We start from the raw sequence: 26708 nt of genomic DNA on the forward strand, positions 1-26708 counted from the left end.
TCCAACATTTATCTTCGAGAATCTTGCTGACAGGCCATATACATTAGCGATTACTCCACAGAAGCCAAGAGTCAAGCATTTGTTTATTTGATAGTAATCAACTAAGATACTAAATGTACGTATTAAACATGATTCTGATATTAAGTAACAGCGTTATGTGATTATAGAAGTAAAGAATGTTGATGGCTAAGTACGATTTTGATAGAAAGAAAGAACGCGCCTTCAGTGACAATGGACACCTCTTGCTTGTTTGGGCGACGCCTGGCCGCCAAACAATTTCCCAAACATGGCTCGGCGTACCTGCAAGGAAGACAAATATTGACTTGGCACAAATATCGACAACGACCGTCTAACCATTTATGGCCCAAGTCATACCATAGACTCATGCGTGGTACAAAGTCCAACAACGGTGATGAAGTCATCACCAAGAACTTACTTCGGCGGCCATCTTGGAAAATTGCTATAACACCTGTGCCTACCATGTAAAATGCCATAATGCAGAGAGTTTGTTCATAGCTGTCTGAAGTGAGCCATTTTCTTTGTCGTCACGAAGGATACCATCGGCTTGTCGTCAGCAGGTTGGTACATTAAACTTAACAGTTAAATATAGCGGTGGGAACCAAGAGAGTACAGTCACTGACCTGAGGAAAATTTACAACCTTGTTTACTGCGGGTTTTGAACAGATAAACGTTTTAGATTGCATGTGCTATTGGGGCAAATGTAGACTATTTGCTATATTGTACAAGTAGATTTAAAGTTTTACCCACAGGGAGTAGATCTCGTTTGCATGTAGCGTTAGGTACGCTTTTCACGATTAATGTCACCCGCTGGGCTACGAAAAATCATCGTAATGTTGCAACCGTTACGTTCTTATTACTTTGAGCGCTTTGTTCATAATGTACACTGTACTGCTCGGTGTCTAACTAATTTACTAGGAGTTGGGGAACAATTCCCTCCTCCAGCACTTCTCTCTTGTGCCTGCCTCGTTACAAGATAAATGAAGTCAGTATTGGTACAGTTTATGTGTCTTTGAGACCTTGTCGGTGCACCGAAAATCAAGGTCACTGAAAGGACTCTGAAAACAACAAATGTGTCTTAAAATCCCACGATGAACCTTGCGTCATTGAATAAACAGTTGCAAGTAGTTATCGATTAATGGGACGGCATGGACGCATCCCACGTGGAAAATCTTTGTTTGTAATCGGACGTTGCAATTGTTCTTATCTTTATTACTGTCCATCTGTCTGTCTGTCTGTCTGTCTGTCTGTCTGTCTGTCTGTCTGTCTGTCTGTTTATCTGTCTATCTGACTGTCTGTCTGTCTGTCTGATTGACTCTGTCTATCTGTCTGACTGACTTTGTGCCTATCTGTCTGTCTGAATTTCTGTCTGTCTGACTGACTGACTCGCTTGTAGCGTAGGTATATCATTCCATATGCGACACTCTCCTCTGTTTTCCATGTAAAACTAGACACCGGTGTCGGTAAGAGACACACATATCAAGTGTCTGACAACACGACGTAGCTCTTTAATAATATGTTAATTTTCTGCAATCGTTCTTTTTTCTGACTTGTTGACTATGTTACGAAGCTATTACTAATGTATAGGTGGGGGTGGGGGGACACACATTTCAAGTGTCTCACAATTCGGCTTAGTACTTAAATATTATGTTGATTTTCTGCAATCGTTCTTTTTTCTGACTTGTTGACTATGTTACGAAGCTATTACTAATGCATGGGTGGGGGTGGGGGTGACTGATACAGCAAACCCATGACGTGAGCGCTACTTCAAACACAGGTGTTTACGATCCACAGTGTTCCCCATTGTATCTCACCCTACAAATATGTTAATTTATAACCCCTGACGAGTTTGGGTGGTAGTTCTGCCTGCATGAAAGGTCATGGGGGTGAAGTGTGTTGACCCGCCATACTTTCAACAGGTTGGGAGGATATGGGCGAAGAAACATGGAATGGATGCACAGCAAATGGACGAAACAGTAGCAATGACTTTGGCATGGTAAAAGACAGAGAGGGAATCATTTCTTTTATTTTAGTATCCTCTTTACACCATACTTACATCCCATCACTAGTGCCATTCATCAAAAGAGGTAACTGAATTTACATTGCCGGCTATTTGATAGTAATTTCATTTGTCAGACTGGAGAATTACTTCATTGTAAGATGCTGAACTTCTCGTGACATTGATGAGGAAGAAATGGATTGACTTGAATTGAATGAAGAAATACATCACCCCCTGTGCAATATTATCCAGTTTTGATTGGTGGCGAGAGGAGGTGATCAAGAAAGTAAAATTAACGCAAGGAAACAGAGCGCTTTCCCCTGTTTGATAGTCTTAAAAGAACTCATGAAACGCACACAGACAATGTGAACCATAACAATGCACGATAGTCACTACTTCGATACTTATTTCTGGTTTGAAAGGAAGCTGCATTTAAATAAAACAAGGTAGGGAGCCCAAAAAGTTATCTTTTCTTTTTTAATCCAACGTCTATTTACAACTCGTAAATTCTAAAGAATTAGTAGAAAGTTCTTCAGTAATTAGTTTGTTCTGAAGGAAACACATTACTGTAGTTTGAAAAAAACTGCTGTGTGGCCTTAAACTTGATCCCTTCTTTTCTAGTGCAATACTTTCTGTTGAGTCGAAAATCTTGACAATCCATTTGCAACCTTTTGGGTTACTCTCTTCCAGAAGCAGCCAAGAAACCAATCTCACTAAAAGCACAACTTCGTTCGCGGAAGTAATTAACGTGACTCATCAATGATTAACAAGATTTCAAAAGTACCAAAACGTCTTCTTAGTTTCCTTTCAGCAACGCAACATGTTAAAGATAGTGGTGGCCTCGCTAGTCATGGCAACGTGCTTCCTGGAGACATCATTCGGACAAAACCGTGACGTCGGTTCTGAAGTGACGTTTACAAACAATGACGGGTCCTTTGTGAAGTACCTACCGGTGTGGTTACCTGACAGTCCACAGGTAAGCTGTCTTTGTCACGCAAGTCAAAGCTCCGCACTACAAGGCCAGACTTGGATTCCATTTGTGCTTTTATATACGATATAGTCTCCTGGAGAGATAGAGTAACTGTTCTAAAAGACTTGCAGTGGTTGTTGTTCCTGTAGTGTCACGAAAAGATGTAGCTGAAAAAAAAATTATTTACTTACAAATGAGAAAACCGTTCACTTCCCTGGGGTATTGGTTACGCTATCTTAAGATAATTTTTATTTGAAGGTCACGAGCTTGTCTCATCACTGAGAGCAAATAGATTCCACACTTATCTAACAGGAGTGCAGAACTAGTCGACTTGATCTTCCTCAGTAAGTACGTTATCGAAGCTCCTGTATTTTTCTTCTCAGGGGGTGAGGTTGGACTTTCGCACGAACCAGCCGGACGCCCTCCTCATCTATCATGAGTACACCACTGAGGAGGAGGGGGATCCGCCATACGTCATCTTTGTAAAGGTGGAAGATGGGAGAATAGAGATCAACCATATCTACCTGAACTGGAAGGAAACAGTCAGATTAGGCAGGGTGAGTTGCATCAGAGACAAAAGACATCAGGGGTGACTATCTGTTCTTTTGGTAATAAAAATGAAATATGTTCTTACGTAAATTCAAGTTAAAAGGACATGTAAGGCCATGTTAATTTGATTATATGGATGACATCCACGCGCATCAATTTTCGCCCGTTTCCAAACAAAGAGTGTTCAACCGTACTGCATATCATACAAATCAGCTCTAAAATTAGCAAATATATGACGTAACTTGAAAAATATATGACGTAACTTAAAAATATATCTGAAGACGGGTACTACTGTCATAGATTGACAAAGCCAATTCCAAAGTCAGAGAAGATGTCAAAGAATTAACAAAACTGACGAATCTATTGTTCGGTATACCATGCTCTGTCAATCATTTATTCAACCTTCCGGACCACTTATATCTATTTCATAAGGAAGGCAATTCATTTTTCCCAACTCATCCATACAATCACATCAACATTGCCTGACAGCAAACAGGATATCTTAATCAAAAGCTTTTTTATGTTGCAGGGGCTTGTGGAGGACACCTGGCACACCGTAGCCTACAGAAAGGACCCTGCGACCCGCGTGCTGACAGTGCAGGTGGACGGGGAGACGGACACCATACCGCTGCGGACCGACGTGGACGGGATCTTAGACAGAGGACCCCCGGCATCTACCACTGCAGTGTACCTGGGGGGTGAGCAGGTTATACTGGTTTTGTTGAGATAGCTTATTTCGATTTCTGATGGAGGCCTTGGAAATGACATTTGCGGTTCTGTTTATTTGGGGGGGGTGTCAACATCTCCGCCAAATACCTCTTCAACAATATATATTTGTGGGTACTGAACAATAATATGCAATAATGCACCTGATTGAACAATAATATTGAAAGCAACAAAGTTGAACATTTTTAAAGTTATCTGTTTTGAGCCTCTGTGTCATGTTGTATAACAAAAACGTTACTTAATGAGTTGCAAGGCATTGTGTTGCAGTATTTCGTTCCATTTCGGCACGTTGTTGTATCATGCCATTTTATGTGGTATGAAATATCAAAAGTTATACCCTATCGAGCCAGTTTTTGCACTTCGTTGCCTGCTGGATAAGTGAATAGGATGCTGTATGTTGTCCCCAGGACTCCCTGACGGACATAACCACCGACACCACGTCCTCAGCAGGTACTCCCAGTTCGTGGGCTGTATGAGAAATGTGCAGTTCCTGGTTGACGGATCCAACAAGTAAGTAGAACAAAACGTTATAATGAGGAGACAGTCATGCTCTAATCAGCTATGCCGTGACCTTTCTGCCATGGAACACGCCACGTTGTGCCTTTGGGAAAGGCACTTTACACTAATATCCTCACTTCAATCAAGTGAAAATGAGTACCTAGCTTCGGTTAGGTACGTCCCTCAGAGAGGACGTTAAATGGAGGACCCGTGTTTGAGGAGAGTCACACCTTCAGCACGTAAAGGAACCCACCACACTTATCGAAAAGAGCAGGGTTCATTACGGTGTAAATCTGTCCGGATATGCAGCTTGCACTATTCAGTACAAACCTGGTGTTACGTCATGAGACGGTTTACTGGGTATGCAATACAAACAAACAAATGTCTGCTTGGTGTGATTTTCAGGACACTGACGCCAGTCCAGGAGGTGGACATACAGAACACCTGCATTGACCGCTGCCAAAACAACCGTGTGTGTCAGCACGGTGGCGCATGCGTCAACGAATACTACCGGACAATATGCGACTGCTATGGGACTGGGTATGAGGGGGAGTTCTGCGAGAAGAGTGGTAAGCGAGGGCTTTTCAACGCCATACTTACATTTGTTGATGTGACTTAGCCTCTACCAGGTCGCAAACTGTACTCCATGGCCAGCCTACTCCACTGATATGTTATCTGTCTATTTGGCCAATTTCTACTATTGAAGTTCCAGCGACCTGTGGAGCCTGGTAGAGGCTAATGTGACTAACTAACACACCATTTTACTTTCCTTCTGTACGGCCTACCTGTTGATCACATAAAAGAAAAAAATCGTGTACCACAAGAATATTTATCACAAAGTGTACAATCTCACTCTGCACAGTACTAAGTATTACGATGAACTGTTCGCACTAGCGAAAAATAATATTCATGAATAGAAAACACTCGAAATAGTACTTTGGCACATGTTGTAGGTCTTCTGCCTAGACTTTGCATTTGAAGGTTTTAGGCATATCATCAAAATCAAGTTCCATGTCTTGAAACAAAGTTCGGTGTGTTTTTGAATGCAGAGTATCAAATACAGAAGCAGGATCGGCACCAGCATTCTGTCTCTCTGGACACTCATTTCAACATATGTTTTTGCGTAGAAACCACCGAAGTACTTCTGAAGGGAAACAACTACGTGGAGTTTGTACAGGAGAACGAAGTAGACCGCTTGGTCAACAGGATAAGTCTACAGTTTAAGGTATGGTGAATATACGATAATCACACATGCAGAGCCAAAGCATGAATGCTATCCAACCTTCAAAGTAACGGACCTGCACCCTCCTCTAACAGGGTCGAATCGCTTGGCAACAAAGCCTTCAGCATCGACCCTGCTATTACGGCCCAAGGTTTTAGGTATTGGTGACGTCACCATCAACAGCTTTCAGCCAATCAGTGGATTGCCACAAGCTCGTCTTGTGGAAATCCGCAAAGGTCGCTAGGAAGCTATCGGCCAATGAAGATACGTCTTACATCGCTACTTTGGGTTCAGAACAAAATAACGGCTGCTTGTGCCAAAAAAGGCTAGCTCATTAATTACTTATGAGCAACTGTCAGTAACGTCACCAATACCTAAAACCTTAGGTCAGAAGAGCAGGGTCGATGCTGGAGCCTTTTTTGCCGAGCGATTCGACCCTGTCAGAGGAGGGTGCGAACCTGGGTCTTCACCGCTGCTCGGTGCATTACCTAAGGTGTTGAATCCGGTTGTCTATGTCATACGGCTATTGCCATATATCTGTTACTGCTTGAATCACGTCATACTTTATTCGTATCTATAAATAGCTATATTTTCCCTATCTGATTGGTATCACAGATAGCTGAGGTGTATGATTTATTGTGGTACTTATCCAAATGTGCTTGAGGCAGGCTAGAAGTAGAGGAGCTCAGTCCCTACCTGTCCCTACCACGCAACTGCCGACCAAGCCGCATAAATGAATGATCCAGTATATGAAAGATGAATTTTCATGGCGCCTGGAGTGCTTGAAATATTTCTAGTGTCATATCAGCATCTTATCCGGAAGAGTAATGACGCCGATGAGAGTTTGTCCGAGATCAGAAGGGCTTTGTGGCGCCAAATGTAAACTCGTTAAATGGATCGTTAAGACCTGCTCCATACAGATGACGATCAACGTCATGAAGTGCAACGCCGCAGGGATGAAGCTTTTGTTTAAAGTGACATGATCCCGTGATATATTTCTTTTAAATCCACCCCCCCAGAAGTTGGACCCAACAGAAACGCTAGCAAAAAGCCAACTTATGAGCTGACAAAATGTAGGATAAGGATGGACATGTCCGTATATTTATACAAATTGGTATGTTCATTTGCATACCTACGAACAATTAAGAATGATTAGATCTCTATTCCTATTCCAGACCCAACAACAAACCGGGACACTTTTCTTTGGCTTCGGTCTCCACCCGACCAGAAACTACATCATGGGGAGCGTGCAGCGTGGTTACACCGTCTTCACTATCGACTTCGGCGACAGGCCCATGAGCCTGACATCTGCAGTCAGGGTGGACGACAACAGGTACTATAGACCTTTCCACGGGCCCCAGTGCATGTTTGGAGATGCGGAGTAATATGGGTTGAGAAGAGGCCAAACAACTTCATTACCATGATAACTAGATGGGACAAACAATATGCCTTGCCAAATAACTCCCAGCTGATGCCCACGTGGAGTTACCTAACTTGGGTTAGGGTTTGTTTTTTTAGTATCTTTTCTGAAGATATGGCATGAGTGTGTTACTGTTGACTTGAGGTTGTCCACTACTATAGCAATTTGCCTAGGGTTAGGGTTGGACCCTGCCTGAAAAATATCGCCTTTTACCTTTTTTGCCAAACCAGTATCAAATAAAACAATATGCTAACGTCGCAGATACGTTTCTAATACATGTCTTCACATGCTTAATATCAACATTTTCCGACGCAGATGGCACACACTGGAGCTCATACACAGTGGCCCGGAAGTGTCCATGGTTGTGGACTCCGCGCCTGCGCAGACCCTCCGGGCGGACGGTGTGTCCTTCCACCTGCGGATAGAGCGCGCGGTGTACTTTGGGAGTGTAGGGGATCACAGGCAGCTAACCGGTCAGTTGGACATTGATGTCTTTTGCAACCTTTTTCCAAAAAAGAAACACACAATCTTTTAATCACAAGCTCAAAGAAGGTACAATTTTAACATCCAACTTTTAAGTTCTAGGACCTGTCTAACTTTTTTTGCTGTAATATCTGCAATAACACTTTACTGAAACTAAAACCATAAGTATTGGGTATATAATCATGTCAGAATATAAAGTTTTGTAGTTTTTTTTTAACCCATTAAAAAATACAACCGTTTCTCATTTTCCATATCCAGGTATAGATACTGTTGCCAACATGATAGGATGCATGCGCAGTGTCTACTGGAACCAGGTGTCTGTTCTAGAACACCTGAATGATCACACGGTGTCTCACATCGGTGGTGTACCCGACTTCACCTGCCGGGACCAGGACCCTATCGTCCCCTTTACCTTCCCCACGAGCGAGACCTACCTGTCTGTACAGGTAACATTCCTGTATTGATGGTCATTAGTATGTTATTATAGTCATTATGATCGGGCAACCAGCTGGCGTAGGCAACCACCTCCAGTCACATGCCACATTAAACAGTCCCGTCCATTTTTACATAGTTAACCCTACCCTGTCCTAAGCCACCACCTGTCCTCGGCAACCATTTTCCTTAAACCCATGAGTGGTTGCTGAATCCAGGTTTGACTGTACCACATACTTGTAAGCACAGCAATGGCTCCATGCTACAACAACCTTACTCAACAATGATTCTTTAATTATACGGTATGAACTCAGAGAAAAACGGAGAAACAGTATCACCGTGAATACGAATAACGGATTCCATCATGATCTTGAACGAAAAGCTATGTAGTTGGGGGCGACGACAGCGGTAACATTGCTACCTCGATATCACAGTTGATGATTTGTTGATGTCATTTGATGACGTCGTTCTTGTACTGAGTTCTTGACATCGTTGCTCTACAAGCTAATGGTGTAAATGTGCTACACTGTTCTAACAGAGATGGGATCCGAGAAATGTCCGGCTGGCCTTCCGGTTCCGAACCCTCCGAGATTTCGGCATCCTGGTCTTCGCACCCATCGACATAGACGACGTCCCGGGCAAAGGCATATGGGTAGGTGAAACAGTGTTGCATTCTTTGTGAAAGCAAAGAGTTTGAAACGCCACATTAACTATCTCTGTATATATGTTAATACTTTACTTTTGGGACCGCATCTTTAAGCAGCGACACCTATAGCTGCAGTGCAAAGGGAATCATGCAGAATTTCTATCAGGAAGGTGACCGACGGCATTTAAAACATCGGGTAAATAAAACATTTGGTTGCGCAGAAAGAGTATTTCTTTTCAGTGACTTAGAAACCTGTTGAAACTATTCACAGAAAAAAGTTGAAAGCACACAGAAAAAAGTTGAAAGCACACAGATTTTGAGGGGTATTCATGCATCTTGGAGCTCGTGTTGATCTTGTTGCAGCCTGCAAGTTTTGTTGACATGTATGATGAGTTGCCTGACTAGACTGACTGGTTCATTGATTGATTGATTGATTGCCTGATTGATATTCATTTCTGGTTACTGGCAAATCTGACAGGTCCGTTTAAGAGATGGCCGAGTTCACCTGGAGGTGGGGTCGTCTCGCTCGGATGACCTGGTAACGCCCATTGCGTCCATGCCGTACCTGTCCACACCTGGCACCGACGTTCTTGTGATTGGGGAGGGGCCTCTGAACGACAACGTCTGGCATAAAGTCCAAGTCGCATTTGTCGCCAAGTAGGTCCCTCCTTTAGTTATTAATATACCATTGCGTCCAAGTGTTATAATGCTTCGCAACCACAGTGCCCAACCTTGAGACATAAGGATGGGACTAGATACAGGTAAAGGTGTTTATGACGAATATCGAGACCGTATTTGCAACAATTTACACCATTTTACTACATCACTAGCTGGGAAAGTAGATGAGGTAAATTCTCATTAAAACCTTACTATCATACAGTAGCCACAGCATTGGACTTTCATTGCTGTGAACTGTACCTGTAACGATTCTACTGTAACACATTTCTTGATATGATTGTCATGAAATACTGTTTCCTCCTTTGATGTTGTCAAGTTTAATCAAACCTAACGTGAACGTCTGTGCTTTTAGTCACGCGATGTTGGAGGTGGATGGGAAGCGGGTTGACCGCGATCTGGACGGCTACTTCACCAGACGGGCTGCTTTAAACATCGGAGCTGGCGAACACGACGACGGGATCGGTAAGCAACATCTGCGTCCTTTGTCGCGACGCCTGTTTTGCTCTTCCTTTAGAAAACCTCTCCCATAAACAACATGTGAGCTCTGCTCATAGCTCTATAATGACACTTCACAGTGAAGAATTCCAATGTCCGAGTTTCAGCTGACGAGAGCTGCATGATAAACGGTTATGAAACTCTGGAAAAAGTTGCCACTTGCCACACACAAAGTCGGAAACTACATCTACTGTGCGTACAATTAGAGTTCACCGGTTATGCTGACGATGATACATAGACGGGCGGTCCAAAAATGATGCATTCTACTTTCTACGTGCGTCAGAAAGGGCCCAACGGGGTCGGTAGGAGGGCTTCTTCTTTCCATCATCATCGGGAAGAACTCCCCCAACATGGATTACTGCGGCGTGAGAAATTGCCCAAGTACACGCAAATACGCAAGGCTGTTTCTGAGACATCTAGCCTGTACGTAGTAAACCTGAGCTCCAGCGTAAATTGGGGAAATACTCGTAACAAGTCTCTTGTGGTGCTTTCCCCGTGAACACTGTTGAGAGATCTACATTGCGGAATGTGGACGCGTGGTCAGCTATGCGCTTCAGATCTCACCAAGGTGAAGGCTTTAAGATAAGGAGGAATTTTAGCCTTGCTATCGGATAATGCGTAAAGGAACAAACGATGTAAGATAAAGGGGCACATAGGCCTGCAGTAAATGCGAAACTGTAAAACTGCATGTTGTAGGGAGAAATACTTTCCGCTTGTCGACTTTCCGTTAACAGCTGCAGGCTTAGAGTAGTGCCCATTTCTGGAAATTGAAAATGGTGATATATGAAATAAGCTGTACTTGAGATGAGCTGTAAATGTTGCACTTCAAATGCATTTAAAGACGAAAGTCATTTTATCTCATCCTAGTACGTTTCACTGTTACAGATGAAGAGTAAAGTATAATAATTTTACTATCATATCGTATTGATATAAAAACGAAGATGTTAGTCTACTACTTTTCTCAAAGGAAAAGCGGGAAACAAGGAAAACAAACAGATTAGGTAAAAGTAGTGCCTGGATGTTATATGAAATCTATCTTAAGAAGGTCTTTTTCAGCTGAGCGATGACAACCAATATGGCGGGAAGGGGGGTGACCTCCTGATGGGTTATGCGTTGTTTTATATAACGGCCTTTGTATATCAGCTGGCACCTGCTGATGCCATTATGATGCCTGGGTTCCAAGCAGAGGTTTGGCTCCGGGATCCTACACTGTCTGTAACTGAGATGGAGAGGAATATCGATAGATATCACTTATACACATGAAGACCTAATCAGAAAATACCGTATGATTCTGTAGTGGTAAATAATGGGAATTTCATTCTTGTGGCATTTGGAAGTTAAATAAAGTTAAACACTGTCAGATATGAATTATACAACTCAAAGCCTCACGTAATTTAGGGACAAATGCTACTGATGCTAATGCAAATGCCGAAACTTTTATACTTTGAACAACATGCTTTTGTCTGGGCCTGTGTCTTCGCACCTATAAATCAAGATGCTTCAAAAGGATTTGTCAGAAATATGGCAGGTTGGTAGTTAAAGAGGGTATCAAACACCTCAGCCAACACCGCAAACACCAGTGAGAATTGTGTTGTTATCTCCATGAAAAATGGAGATACAGTTTAGGTGTGTCTGTTTGTCTGTCTGTTTGTTTGTTTGTTTGTTTGTCTGTTTGCGTTTCCGCACCACTCCAGTCAGCATAACTCAAGAGCCTCTTGATGGATTACAATGATATTTAGTATGTGGGCGGGTGTAGTGAAGCCGAAATTCAAGGTCGATTTTGGGCCCCCTGGTATGTGACCTTGTTTTTGACTAGATTTTGTCATGATTGGTCTGAAAAGATTTTGTTGTCTTGTGGTGGTGAATGCCTGAGTTAGAATTTGAAAGACTTTTGCATTGTTGAAGTAGGCAAGAGCTATCGTGGACAATTTTATGGACAAATAAGGCAATTTGAAATTTACTGATGTCAAATACAGTTATAACATTTAAATCATGATACAGAGCTGGTGTTTGTGCTGTGTATGAGGCATGAGATAGTAGACGTCAAACTCTGATATTTCTGTATTTACCACTCTATCAATGTGACATGTGTTTGCATTAAGCCCCCTGGGTAGAATAATGCAATAAACTTGGCTATAATGTATCTAGAAATACTTGTGGTGATACAATTCATTTGAATCGATCTCCAGGATGATACTTTACAATCCGCACGTGAAGTCATAAAATTTCAATGTCTGTTTTTTCTTAGGATTTGTAGGTTGCATGAAGGAGATCAAGTTCAACGGAGAAGACTTCGACGTTCTCCGGATGATGACCACTTCAGACAACCACGGCATCATCATGGATAACTGCAACATCCGGGACTTTTGTGGGAGGGCAAACCGTTGCCAACATGGTGGTTTGTGCCAGCAGGACTGGTACCGGTCGTGGTGCGTGTGTGCTGGGACTGGATATGATGGAAACGTTTGCTCCTTTCGTAAGTTCATGTCTTATATTTTCTGAGTTGTAAGGCAGGCCAGGGACAGGAAGCTGTATTGTTTGTGTTCTGTGTTCTTCTTGTCCTTTTTACCCCCAAGAAAGATGGAGGTATAGTTTTTACTCTGTTTGTGTGCGTGCCTGTGTGTGTGCGTATCCGGCGGAATATATGTTAAGAACCTCCAGATGGATTGCGATGATATTTGTTACGTGGGTAGATGTTGTAAACCCGACGGTCAAAGTCGATGTATGGCCTCTGGTGGCCGACCTTGGGACTTCAGCAGGATCGACACCTGGTTTTGCATCTTTGATCCTGGACATGCTTTGGTCTTCTTTTTTCGGCTTCTGCACGTTTAATCCAACACCCTGAGATAGTCTCAGAATGTCGTGCTTATTTTCTCACACAGCTTTGCACAAGAGTTCGTGTGATGAGTACTACCAAATGGGTGAGCGGCGAACAGGAGTATGGAGGATTGATGTCGACGGCAGAGGACCACTGCCGCCAGCATATGTGCACTGCACGATGGAGGCAACTCAGGATGGCGTAGAAGCAGGTAGGAAAGGGTTAAAAAAAGGACTGTAGAAACTAACCGAATACGTTTTCAGTGAAGACGATCTGTTGTTTATCTGTGTGTCAAAGCGCCAAGCGAAAGAAACACATGGAAAGCGTCACGGTTTAACTTGGCTTTCAAAAGTCCTTTTACGCAAGATTGTAGCACATAGTAGAAAAAGTGTTTTGATCTTCGTTAGTGTCAAAAGCGGCTTCATCACGACTTGGATAAAATGAATAGATATGGCTGCAGTTGACCGCCCCCATGTTAATATTTGCTTATTGCACATGGAACGTAAGCTGCTACTTTTCCTGCACAGAAAGTAAAGAGAAAACGGTTTGAAAGACAGAATTCCCGTGGGTAAAAGTTCTCCTAGACCCTACTATACAAGCATTGTTAGCCCCAGTATCAGATGCTGAATACGAATCCCGTAAACACACCATATAATTTTGTATTTGTGGACATTTCAACCATTCAGGCACCACAACTATCAGTCATAACCTGGCTCCTGGAACCGTGGTTCGCCGGGCAGGCATGACCGACACCCTGCTGCACGTGTCGTACCGGGACATGGACCAGTACGGACAAGCGTTACTCCACCTGCTCCAAATGTCTCAGTCCTGCCAGCAGTGGGTGGAGTATCAATGCACAGCCGCACCTCTTAGGTAAGCCATGTGAAGCATTACTAAGTGACAATATGCCTAGAAATCTACTGTAACAATAACAGCTGTCCATTTCTTCAGGAATTATTTGCACTGGGAAGAAGCAATTGAAAGCGTTTTGCTTCACTCGACGTTTCCTATTTCGATGGTCATTCCAGCGAGCATGGAAAATGCATTTTGTTTTGGACGTGACCATCCCTCCATCGTCGCACACGTCTATCGTCACTAATTGCAAAAGCCTTTTTCAACATCACACAAAGCCGTTTCCGAACGTGGCAATATGCACTGCTTATCGCTCCCACTCTTCCCTTTAGATTGGGGGTAAACACGTGGTTCTACGGCGCCGAAGAGATTCGATACAGCGCCATTGGCCATTCACACGGGAACTCATCCACCACAGACGGGAAATGCAGTTGTTGGTACAGTAACACATGCGTAGAAGAGAACTTGGGTTGCAACTGTGACAAAGTACGTAAATATATATACATAGCATTTTAGATGAAACTACCTCTCTCTAACTTTTCTGTTTGTGAAATGTTACCACGCAACTATGGCGATGTGATGGGCCATTATGACGGACATGAATAGCAGGCTGTTGTAGAATGATCTAGAATGGCAATAACGTAACAACGTTGGCGTAGAGACTAAACAGACAGATAGATTCTATTGGGAACATTTTGGAGAAGGAGAGTAGGTAGGATTATCAGAGTATATATGCAGGGAAACAGTCAATAGATTATATCTAGACTAGAATTTAGTCAAGACTCGTCCATCGGTTTGAGGATAACACATTTGCACTGACGTTAACATCTAGTAAGAGTAGGAAGGTACAACGCAGCTAGTTTCGGCACTTGATTGCCAGGTAGTTTGTATTCAAGACTTACCGATCTTCTGGAAACTTTATATCCTAGGGATTTCGAATCATAGACCATTGTCTTCGTCTCACAGGGAGATGAAACATGGCGGACAGACTCCGGCTACATCCGGGACACTGCCCACCTGCCAATCATGGACGCCGTACTTCTGCAGGCGGGAAACACGGTGGGAACGGAAGGACGTCTATCTCTCGGCCCTCTACAGTGTACCGGATCAAGTGAGGAATATTTAAAGCTGTATATAATGTTCTTGTTACCACAGCAGTATTTTGAATACATCTGTACGACAAAACATTATTCCAAAGTACTTATAGGGACAATGTGCCTCCCGCATGTTTCCATTGTACCAGTTATCTTGAAGAATATGGACAGTGATGATATACAATGTAACGTCAGTACCCGACAATATAGGATTGATTTTCTAGTGGTGAATCACTTCTCGACGGGTTTTATAGCGCATGGCTTTAGTTAACTAGATCGTCACGGCAGTTTCTTTGACACATCGTGTATCAAGAGCCCAGAAGGAACACACTGTAGATGGAACCTTCAATCAGTCACAACCGTATCTGATATCTAATAAAGCAAAGATAACCATCATGATTTTATTTCGCGTGGGTAATGGTATGGCATGTATTGATAGATGATAACAGCAGTTAACGTGGCGTCGACAATAAGTCGGAACGGGTGCCTACTACCCACTGCCGATCCATCTGGTGAAAGTTTGACGTGTCATTGTTATCATTGGCATTTTCTTATTCTACCGGTATATCTTCTGCACCAGAAACAAACGACCCTTCCTATGGCGTGACGTTTACCAGGGAATCCTCTTACATCCAGTTGGAGCGCGGCTGGCAAGAGGGAGATCTCACCTTTAGCTTCATCACTTACAACACGAGCTGTATTCTGCTCTACCAACAGCCGAGCGCCACTAACCCCAACTATCTCCTCATCTACATGATGAACGGTGAGATGGATAATCCTCTGAATCCCAACACACGTGTTGATGGGTGACCAAGATGCCCATGGACATAATGGACTTTTAATCGTCCCTTCAGAAAATATTATCCAAGATACTGTGTGGCGGGATTCACGACTTTTCTGTGCTGTCCTTTCTTATTAAAAAGATTTCTATCCAGACACATGTTTGTATCCACAATCAAAAGCCTAATTCAATGTCAACTTCAAGTCAACATCTAGGTTAATCTATTGTAATTTTTCTGTACAGGTCGGAGTGTAGTATTTCTTTTCCGAGTGGGCGATATCTTTGAGAACATCACGATGATGTCAGACCGCCTGCTGAGTACTGGGGAAGTGCAGACGATATCTGTAGAGTTTGAGGAGCTCCAGGTAAGTTCCTGTCTTTTCGTCATTACAGCCTTGAACTTGGGTTGTTTTATTCATCTAGTCCCATCACCTGTGCTCTCTAACCTGGTATGCAAGGAAACCCACTGTATCTACTATAGTGGTTACAACTTCATATATATTGCGTAATAAAAGTACTGACTTTATATGATTTTTTTCTTACGGCATGATCGTTACAATATTTCATTTTACGACAGGTTCGGTTTACGGTCAACATGGGCTCTAGAATTTACGACATCGACAGGTTGGAATCCTTCAACGGCTTTACTGGTCCGTTGGTATTGGGGGCGCTGCCAAAGTGAGTAACACAATTAGTTAAATGCCATCGTCTTGTTAAGGCAAAGAAGCGAAGCACAGAGGTGCACGCTTCCACATAAATGTACAATGTTTCTGTGAAAAGGTCATTGCTTGGTTTTGTAAGGACGTGATTCTGTGGTGGATAAAAGACTTTACTTTGGTGCGGGGGCTACTGCAAACCATGACCCTTGCGTCGTGTCACATGTAGCCGCCATGAATATGACTTTGAATTCTTGTCCCGTTATGTGTTCGTTAAGGCTTCATTTAATGCAAACGCTGATTCCGAAGCCACAACAGTAATTAGCTGATTACGATGGTGCCCGACAGTTCAGCAAATATTGCATTGATGTGAATATAGTGATTATGAATGTGTTGACACGGAAAGCATGAGGGAAAATATTCAACATGCTGATTCACCTTCAATCTAGCTCGATGTCAGTAGTCAACCTTGAGGCACGAACTGGAATGGTGGGCTGTGTCACGGTGTTCAAGGTCAACGGTAGTCCTATTGACCTTCGAGAATACGTTGGTGACATTCGGCGTCGGCAAAGCAGGTACGAATCAACCCACGTTTTTCTTTTTTTTGCCCTGGGCCACAGATAAGAAATGATCAGTAGAGACTAGATATGGAATGTCGGTGAAATAATTTTGTCTTAGCGTCCAACAAAAAGTTGTCTTATTGTTTTTAGAAATACCATTATTGTCTCCAATGTGTTCCTGTCCAGTCCTGGGGTAAAGACAGGGTGCCGCCATTCCTGCGATCCCAACCCTTGTCTGTTTGGCGGGCGGTGTGTGGACAACTGGGAGGAGTACACGTGCGAATGCGCAGACCCCACGGCACAGAGCGGACAATACTGCGAGAACAGTAGGTGGAAACCAGTGTCTACGGCCCGATTTACACACGCGTGTGTACTCAACTCAGCGACTTGGAGTAGACTCAGAAAACGCGTGTATAAATCGGGCCTAAGTTAATTCTGCTTTCAAGATGAAAGAAACTAAATTCAATCCCCATTAGATGGACCAATGAAGTTAATATATAACCTCCTTGGATGGAACAATTCTGATCATCGCAAAGCTGCACGAGCATCATTTGATTACTTTTTTGTCTTTGACTTTTCAGACATCAATCTGGACTCGGCTACCTTCTTGACGGAAGGCGCGTTCCTCCTTTTTGAAGAAAGTCAAAACTCGGTCCTGCATTCAGGCGTCAGATTCGGCTTCCGAACAGTCGCGTCAGACTCCGTCCTTATGTATGCGCACGACCATCTCAACAATTTCGTGCAGTTTGAGGTGAGGGGCGGAGACAGACTGACCGTCAGTTTTAACTCAGCAGACCAGATCACAGAGGTTACTGTCATGGTCACAGGTACGTGGTGAACACTACTCAAATCACAGTCACTACATGAGCAACATAAAAAGCTTTCCTCAATCCTACCTTGAACATTGAACGAGGATATCAGCGATGTCATTTCGGGAGACAAATCCTAACTAACTTAGTAGTAAATGTACATCATATGTAGTGATCAGATCTTGGGGGGGGGGGGCAAACTTCCGTGGTCTGTCTAGGGCAGGACAGTACAGATTTGACCATGAAATAAACAAAAATAGATATAAGATTTGTTTCACCAACGTACGCAAACTAGGACCGGACTGACGTATAAAGCTTTGATCGATGAAAGTCATCATTCTAATGATCGTTTTAAGGCTGCTCCTAAACCATGAATAAACACGCTTCATATGCATAATCTAGGAAGTCCTCGTTTATGACAGTAATCGACCTTTCACCAAAATGAAAAAGTTTAGCACTACTGACTTGATTGCAAATGACGCTGCACCAGTGTTGCTATTTACTCCAATGGTGTTGAGGCAAATATGAAAGAGATGGGAACCATATTAGATTTCCTATTTCATTTCGCACATCGCAGCTTTCCGCAGTTTCCAATAAAATTATATTGAAACCTTGAACATTGCCGTTAGGAATACAAAGCCGGCGCCAATGTCTTTCATTAGATAAGTCTATCACATGAGAATAGCACCAAAAAAAAGACCCGATATGAGTATCTACATCACTATCTGTCTACCTCAAAATTGACGCTATTCTACGTCATCAGCCACCTTAGGCAAAACATCATGATCTTATCTTCGCTCTACACCTTTTATGGCCCTTTTGCTCGTAATTGGTCATTTTTGTATCTATCTTGTTATCACTGTGTGGTGCGTAATCCGAAATGATACTTTGTCTCAGATAATGTCCTCTTGCTAATTTCAACAAACTTTCTAATATATTATTTCCCCACTCCCATTCGTATCAGCGCCCGACATCACGAATGTTCTAACTTATGATGAGTCTCTTTTGTATGTTTCTAACGTTAGCTAGGTTAACTACCTCTCAATACCGAAACGATTTTGCAACTCTCCTCAATAAGAGATGGCACAAGTAATTTCTCGTGTGTGACCCCAGATAAAACGGCAGCTCGCCTCCGGCAAATATGCCTCATAATATGTCAGTTTGTCGATACCGCTCTCTCCGCATATCGACATCGCAAGTCAAGTCTCATTAGTGACTCTTAGCAACCTCATATCGACGCTTTTACCGAGCGTGCAATAAGTAGTAATTACTTGAGATGTGGGCGGTGAGAACACCTGAGCAGCCGTGATCACGTCTGCATTCACCACGTCTTTACCTCATTACAGGCCTTTTCACCCAAACTTCAGTTTTCCACAGTAGGGGTTCTCATTTCTAATGGCGCTGACTCCTAACCCCGGCGCTGCCTCTAGAATGACGGATCACTTTGGTCACCGGCGGCAGCCATGCATTAGCCCTGAATTTATCTTGGCATGAAGAGCTTACCATGTGTTTGTTGTCTGGCCGCTTGTCATCAACAGTCACGAAGACTACCAAAATGCATGAATTTTGTCTTTTCTCTCTGTGCCGAATGTCACATATGTCACATTTTATATCTTCCAAAAGCCATCATAAGTAGAGTGGAAACTTTTTGAAAACTTTGGAGTCTCTTCAGGAAAGCCAAACAGTCGTGGGGTGATTCTGGGTGCCCTTTAATCTATCTCAGTACCTACCAATGATACCCCTATCGGCAGAGACGGTTTGCTTTTCAGTTAGCGCCTCCTACCTACATAGCTGCGCATGGCACTTAATAAAGAAGCCCTTATCCAAGCATGAAAAATTTTACTTATCAGTACAATGATTCACGACGAAGTCATGCATTTGACAATTGCTTGAAATGATAGTACTAGTATTACAAGTGTTCAATGCTGACATATCAGTGGCATGGCAGTTGTTTTGGTAATCTTTAGTTGACAAAACTTTTCTCAGGTATCTCATCTGGCGAATGGGTTGATGTCATCATGTCTAGATCAGATAACGACCTTAACATTGCGGCGAACAAGACCACAAAGAGCGTCTTCTCACCCGTGGATCTACTGACTGTCTACAGGCAAAACCCGTTCCCAGACTTCAGCGGTAAGTACAGTACTTTAGCTCAGACACCTCGCTCAATACCTGCCGCCAGCACCAATACTTAACTACTGCAGTATAGATCCCACAAAACACAGTAGCTCCTCATTCCCCCAGAATCTTTTAGCAAATACCATAGAAATTGGTTCATGAGATCGCAGATAAAAAGATCTATGCAACCGTATGATATACTGTTGGTACGACTTTTTGTTCAATGAAAAACAGTAGCCTCACGAGCTATTTGGGCCAACGAGCGTGGTACATCCAGGGTTTGGCTTCAGGCTTCCTTGTTCGTAAGCTTTTGTTTGTGGCAGGTTGGCATGAGCTTGGGATAAAGATTGTTTGACTTTTTCATCAAACGGCAGGGTTGTTTCTCCTATCGTCTTATCTACACCTGTTATAATCCTATGATTTACAGAGAGCATTAAACCTGAACGTCCATTGGCGCCACCTGCTCAACAAACAAGAGTATACGTTGGAGGAGTGCCGGCATCGATGGCTTCAGCCCGGCCAGGGTTGCAGGGCTGCATGCGAGGTCTTAAGATTGGCTTTAATGACGTCAAAAGTCTCGCGAGTGTAGCCGAGAAATCAAATGGTACGTACTAGCCATCAATTGGACCAAATGGTCATGTCCTATATATCTTGATCATATTTTCAAAAGGTGCTGTAACACTACATGGTTGGTTACAAGTATCCTTTTGTTCGTTTATTTTCATTAACAGGCGTTGCGAGTGGTTGTGTGGGCAAGTGTGACGTCAGCCCATGTGATCATGGCGGCTTGTGTAAGGAACAGTGGACGACATTTACGTGCGACTGTGACGACACCTCTTACACAGGTCCCACTTGTAACGAAGGTGAGTCCCTCAAAAAGGTGCAATAACCGAAGGGCTCAAATGCTTAGCTCTTGAAACATCACTGACATCACTGTACTGTTGGCGTTACGATTGTTTGAGACAAATCCAAGTAGTCTTTTCTTTTCTACATTCCACAACTACAAAATGCAAAATAGGAAAGTAACGTTAACGTCGATCAAACAGATGTTGGCACTGCCATAGAAGGAGGCAAAGTAACTGTAGAACTAGTCCGACTATTAGGACAAACAGTTCTGCTCTTTTGGCAGGAAGTTTTGATGCATTTTATCTCGAATTGTGTTCTGCAGATGTTGGGTCCACATTCTCCGGTAACACAGTCATCCACCATCACGCCAACCCTACAGTAAACACCTACACCGCCAGCCTCGCTTTCGTTTCCCGCCAAGCAGGCGTGCTGTTCCATCTGTCAAGCTACAGATCGTCCAATGCCGTCATCATCAGTCTGCTGCCGTCTGGCCAGCTGCAGTTGTTAGTGGACCATGGATCGGAAAAGGGTAAGGAGACTTCTTCTAGATCTAATAAAGACATTGTCATGATCCCAGCCGAATGATATGTTTGCAGTTTTTGTGTAAACAAATGATAGAGCAAAACCTATTATAGATTATAACTGGCGAAAACTATATTTCATATTTTGACGTAGGACTTGATTTTCAAGGTAGAATTAAGCTGTATATCCTGTCCCTTGGTGATCGTTGATTGTCTTCAATCTTCCTCACATGACAGACACGATCAACACCAATGGAAGTCTGGCGGATGGAGTGAGACACTACATCCGGTTCCGAGGTTCGAGTGATTCAGTGTCAATCAAGGTAACTCAAAGCTTTCTTTAGGAATTGCCATCGTGGTCAGAATTTTGTATGCCCTTGTATGAATTGTCCTTAGGGTTTATAAGGATGTGATGGACATGGTTATTTTCATCAAAGGTTGACGATCTTGACGAGGTGACGTCATCAATACCTGCTCACGTGATGTTCAACGAATTTGACGTCGCCCAGCTTGGTGGGTTCGTCAAAGCAGACACGCACGTTCATGTGGATGGCTTTACAAACTTTACCGGTTGTATGGCAGGTATGTTCGCGCGTTTTTGTCTTTTCTACCTTTTTCACATAAACAAAAAATAGCACAGTGCCTGATTTGACATGCCAAACTACACATATAACTACTGAAGAATGATAGTTATTTGAATGGTACCCATCAAACTTATCCTAGCATTTATGATGATATTTTTGCTCAGCCAAATGTGCCAGGTGACTCGTGACTGGAAGGTCTCGACATAAGCAAGTAAGCAAGCAAGCAAATGTGCCAGAACGAAGTTTCAACTTCATCATCAATGTTTAAATTGAATGTTAGATTTTTACTTAAAATCTTTCTTCTCTGTAGGAGTTGAAATCAATGGTTTGCGACCGTTGAAGATTCTGTTCGACTCCAAGGTGGACTCGCTAAGGAATGTAGTCACCATTTCTGGCCAGGATAACCGGACCACATGTCCTGGCGTGGCTCCCAGGGACATGGATGAAGTGAGTAAACATTAGGGTCCTTCTAATGCGCCTCGGCAGTAAATGGGGATATGTTGGCATAGAAATAGCCTCCGATGCAGACTCCTCCCGGCTGTTTTCTTTTTCAAGTTGCTGGCCAGAAATAAGAAAAAAATGTAATAGTATAAAAACTGTAACTTGAAAAAGAAAACAGCCGGGAGGAGTCTGCATCGGAGGCTAGCATAGAAAAATGTCTTTTGTTGAATCATATCTGAATGAAGTGGAGTATTTGAAATTGATAATAGTTTCTTTGCATCTAGAGTGAACAACATTGTAATTCCTAAAGTGCCAATGCAAATGCTATAGTATCATGTTCGTATTGTGGCAACGTTGTATTTCGTTATCTGGTAATGGTAAATGTGAACTTTGTTTCCCGTGTGATCTAGGTGTTCACGTTCCCGCCATGGAACATTGGCCCAGCTGACACTGAAACGTACTCCGCGCAGGCGCAACAGGGCGGTAGTTCTGCAGCAGGTAAGACGCTTCCTTGGTCTGATTTAGCTGAATGTACTTATTACCTTCGCCGAGAAGGTTATGCAGAGGGTAGCATTTGTGGGTGTGTTTGTGTGTAGTGGCACAGCATAACTCAAGAATGCCTGGATGGATTGTTTTGATATTTGGTATGTTGGTAGGTTTTGATGAGACCTAAAAACGATTAGATTTTGGCCCCCCTAGCGACTTCTTACGGTACTGCAGCGGAACTTCCTGTTTTGATATCTCGTGTTCTGGAAATGCTATGGAGCTGATTTTTGAGTGGTAGATAGATCTTTGGGCAGAGAGTAAGTGGTATGGGTTTTGGCCCCCTAGCGGCTTATTTGGAACTGCAGGAGCAGGTTTTGGTTCAGACTTTGAAAGGGAATAACTCAAGAAGGGCTTGATGGATGGTAATGATTTTTGGTAAGTAGATAGCTTGAGTGATGATGTACATGATTAGATACTTCTTATGCAAATCAGTATCTAATTTGCATAATTAATTAGGAAAGTTTATACATCCGCCAAATTCCATGATAGGACTCTGAAACATGTGACATATGTAACTGAGGAAGAGAGAAATATCAATTAATATGAACTATGCAAATGAAGACCTCATTTGCATAATTAATGAGAAAATACTATAACAAGATGGCCTTGATGGATGGTCATGTTTTTTGGTATGTAGATAGCTTGTGTGATGCTTAGTATGATTGGACGATAATTATGCAAATCAGATTTTAATTTGCATAATTAATGAGGTAACTTTAAAAATCTGCTTTGTTCCATGATATGACTATTCAAATTGTAACTGAGGAAGAGAGGACTGTTAATAGATAGCAAATATGCAAATGTGGGCCTAATTTGAATACTTAATGAGTAACTTATATAATTCCACACTGGCAAATGATGGCAATTTCATACATTTAATACTTTTTTTGTGGCATCGGGAAGTTATGTGAATGTGAACATCGTTGAATCAAATTATGCTAATAAGGGCCTCGTTTCCATAGTTGATGATAAATATTAGCATAACCTTCTTTGTTAAGCTCTTAATTTGTTAAGCTCATACCTTGCACATGTTATATTTTAAAACAATCAACAGTTGTATGATTTATAATTCATGAGAAACACACCTAATACGTCAGTCATAAAGGTTAAAATCATTTGGCGAAGGTATGAGGTCGTGGAACTCTAGTTGTTTATGCATGTATTTCAGCATGCTGCTTGTGAATAGATTTTGAATACCTTTCATACAGTGCTGCCCCTAAGTAGTCTACATACGTACCAGGTTTTTTACATCTATCCTTAACCACATACATTGGCGTGAAACTTTAGAATTTGTAGGGTCTCCTGTGTGTTTGTACATGCATTTTGTACGTAAGAATATCTGGTTGATTTTGAGTCTCATTTAATCTGTAAGGAATTTATCTGTACATCTAGCTGTCGCGGTGAGTCTGTGCGCCGTGGTGGTTGCTGTGACCATCGGGGTGGTGTGTATAGGACGGAAATACCGACGGAACAGGCGAGGGGGGAGATTCGTCCCAAAAAAGGGAACAGCTGCAGAGATGGAGAAGTTGAGCAAGCCAGAAGGTGGGTTAGATTAAAATGTAACACGTTACCAACCCCGCTCACGTCTGAGTTGAGTAAAGCCTCTGGACAGCGTGGGAAGATACAGCTTCCATTAGACACAAGGCCAGCTGAGCGCCAATCCTCTCTTTTAGTCGACGTTATCATTGAATATAAAAACAGTGTGCCCTGAAGGGAAAGAGGAAGTGTCTCGTCGTAGTGCCGTAAGTCCGTCGTATTTTCTGCAATGTTCAGTCAATCGAAGAGATAGAAGAGCCGAGACACCAGCGTCACACACTTTATTGTTTTAATTTTCAAATGACACCGAACTGTTGTTGTTGTTTAATCTATGACAGGCTCTAACGACGCTGATAGTGAGTATAGGCCAAAGGACACGTCGACGATCAAGACCAACGGTGAAAACAGCATACAGCTAGCAGTTGAGGATGACAACGAAAAACTGAAGCCCACAACTTTCAAGCGTCTTCCCGCACTTCGGGATGACCCCGGCGACTCCAGTCCAGACTCGTCTCCCGAGAATTGCCGGAAGCATCCGGCCTTGTACGAACTTGATGACATAGACGAGGTGCCGGAGTTGGAGTGGGATCCACAAGGAGAAAACACGCGGAAACGAGAGGATGACTACTACGAGGACGACATCTTGGCCCTGCCCATGGTGAAGGCTATTCGTGCAGAAGAGCTGTATGGCAGACAACAGGGCGGCGGTGGCTCGTATGTACACCCTCAGGTTCTGATCTACACTTACGTTCACGCTCGCTCGCTCGCTGGATGGTGCTTGCTGAGTGGCGGTTGCTGTGTCTCGCTCGACCATTAAAAGCTTAAATTAAGAGCGTTCTAAACTTTGGATGGAAACCCCGTAGATGTGTAGGGACTAGGGGCTTTCTGGCGCAGTCTATACTGTCAATGATCTTAATCTAAACCAATGTTGTTATTCTGTTAATGATGATATCAAAATGATTTTCACTGGCCTTGGTGCTGAAATGTGCTCCTGTGGTCTCGGATGGTTTGGTTTTGTTTGCCGATGATCAAACTTTATACTGTGCTTTTAACTGTTGCTTCTCTCTAAACTTCCTGTGTTACTTTCGATTCCATTTCCTACGATATTTTCTTAATCATTCTGGGTTTTTTTTAATTCTTAGCCTTGGTCCTGTACAGCTTGATACCTTTAACCACAAATAACCAAGTACCTTGACGCTTTTGTGACTGTCCACAATTTTCTTCCCACAGAGCCACAGCACCCCTATAAAGGGAAGAGGAAGGCAGGAGAATGCAGCTGCTGACCCACCGCTACCAGCTGCTCAGTTAACGGGAGATCAGCAGGACAAGAGATCCACTGAATCTCCCGTGAAGAGTTATAGTCACTCATTTGTGTAGAACATTCTTTTAGAATATCTACCTAGTATTAAACTCCGCGGTTTTCCAGTGAAGACTATGTTAACTAGAACTGTGTAAACACATACTACACACTAAAGGTAGTCTATGCACAAGAAAGAGTGTTACTTAGTCAATATGTCTTTTACATTCATTTCTTTAAGTTAACAGTTGTATACTTCTTTTATAATTTTTTCCAAAATAATGTTGCATTGACATCATGACAATGAAAGCATTATCTCTTGTATGTATGACATACGCTTGAAAGACAGTGATTGTAAATTGATGATATTGGCGGTGGTGTATGACATCATCTTTATTTTATACCAAACATGAATGCTTTGTACAATACCTAATTTGACCACAGTAGTACGACAAAAAGCATGACAAACATTCTTTGACACTTCAGAATGATCTAGTGACAAGCCATCTGTAGCAATCAATACCAATAATGCCATATTTACTGCGTGCGTTACAAATGATATTGTGGCTGTGAATTTATTTCGGGTTATCATGTGTGTTTTATAAAACCGTTGCCTAGTTTGTAACATTATCTTTGTTAGTGCTTTGTGTGCTCTAGTTAGAATTCAGTATTCATACACTTTGCCTCTTATGCAATGCCAATGGACGTGATATGAATTGTGCTGCAAGAAACGCATGTGATAGTTTTAGTGTGTTTTCCTGGCTTCATTGCTTTTAGAGAAGATACTTTCTTCCTTGAAACCTTGCGTGCCTGAGGTTTTTGCTACATTAGACATAAGTGCCTACACCGGGGATTTCCAGCCATAATGCACGGCACAGTGACCCACAGTACCCGGTCATTATGGAAAACTTTTTTTAGCTCTCAAGAGAGCTTTAGTCATGTACAGATTGAAGAGAAGCCATAAGTGCACTAAGTAAGAATGTAATTTAAAAACGCTTTAGTGTTGAAGGAACTGCTAGCAACATTTTCATCTAAAACCAAAGTATGAAATATTGTCATACTAGTATTCTAGCCCCCATTTCAAAAGAAGTGCAATATGAAAAACAGAAAAGG

General features: G+C 42.6%; 1 protein-coding gene across 3 annotated transcripts; it reads left to right on the top strand.

Moving 5' to 3' along the window:
• Positions 1-387: 387 nt before the first annotated feature.
• Positions 388-26341, top strand: LOC136428161 (axotactin-like). Of its 3 annotated transcripts, none has more exons than XM_066417492.1 (35): positions 388-578; positions 2829-2993; positions 3371-3544; positions 4066-4234; positions 4670-4772; positions 5166-5329; positions 5888-5985; positions 7158-7315; positions 7718-7875; positions 8144-8331; positions 8856-8969; positions 9442-9620; positions 9994-10103; positions 12385-12612; positions 13019-13165; positions 13641-13827; positions 14139-14292; positions 14773-14917; positions 15481-15663; positions 15925-16046; positions 16259-16359; positions 16787-16912; positions 17084-17223; positions 17479-17724; positions 19693-19839; positions 20252-20428; positions 20556-20687; positions 20993-21199; positions 21429-21514; positions 21629-21773; positions 22086-22222; positions 22627-22714; positions 24155-24304; positions 24637-25028; positions 25529-26341. In XM_066417492.1, the coding sequence occupies exons 2-35, from the start codon at positions 2838-2840 to the stop codon at positions 25673-25675; spliced, it is 5358 nt and encodes a 1785-aa protein (XP_066273589.1). In that variant the 5' UTR covers positions 388-578; positions 2829-2837; the 3' UTR covers positions 25676-26341. The 3 variants fall into 3 exon arrangements, with proteins under 3 accessions (XP_066273589.1, XP_066273588.1, XP_066273590.1); XM_066417491.1 differs by having other exon boundaries at positions 389-578; positions 2818-2993; XM_066417493.1 differs by having other exon boundaries at positions 389-578; positions 2818-2993; positions 24637-25012; positions 25529-25668.
• The last annotated feature ends 367 nt before the right edge of the window (positions 26342-26708 follow it).

Source organism: Branchiostoma lanceolatum, chromosome 2, assembly GCF_035083965.1.
Source record: "Branchiostoma lanceolatum isolate klBraLanc5 chromosome 2, klBraLanc5.hap2, whole genome shotgun sequence".
NCBI classification, from domain to species: domain Eukaryota; kingdom Metazoa; phylum Chordata; class Leptocardii; order Amphioxiformes; family Branchiostomatidae; genus Branchiostoma; species Branchiostoma lanceolatum.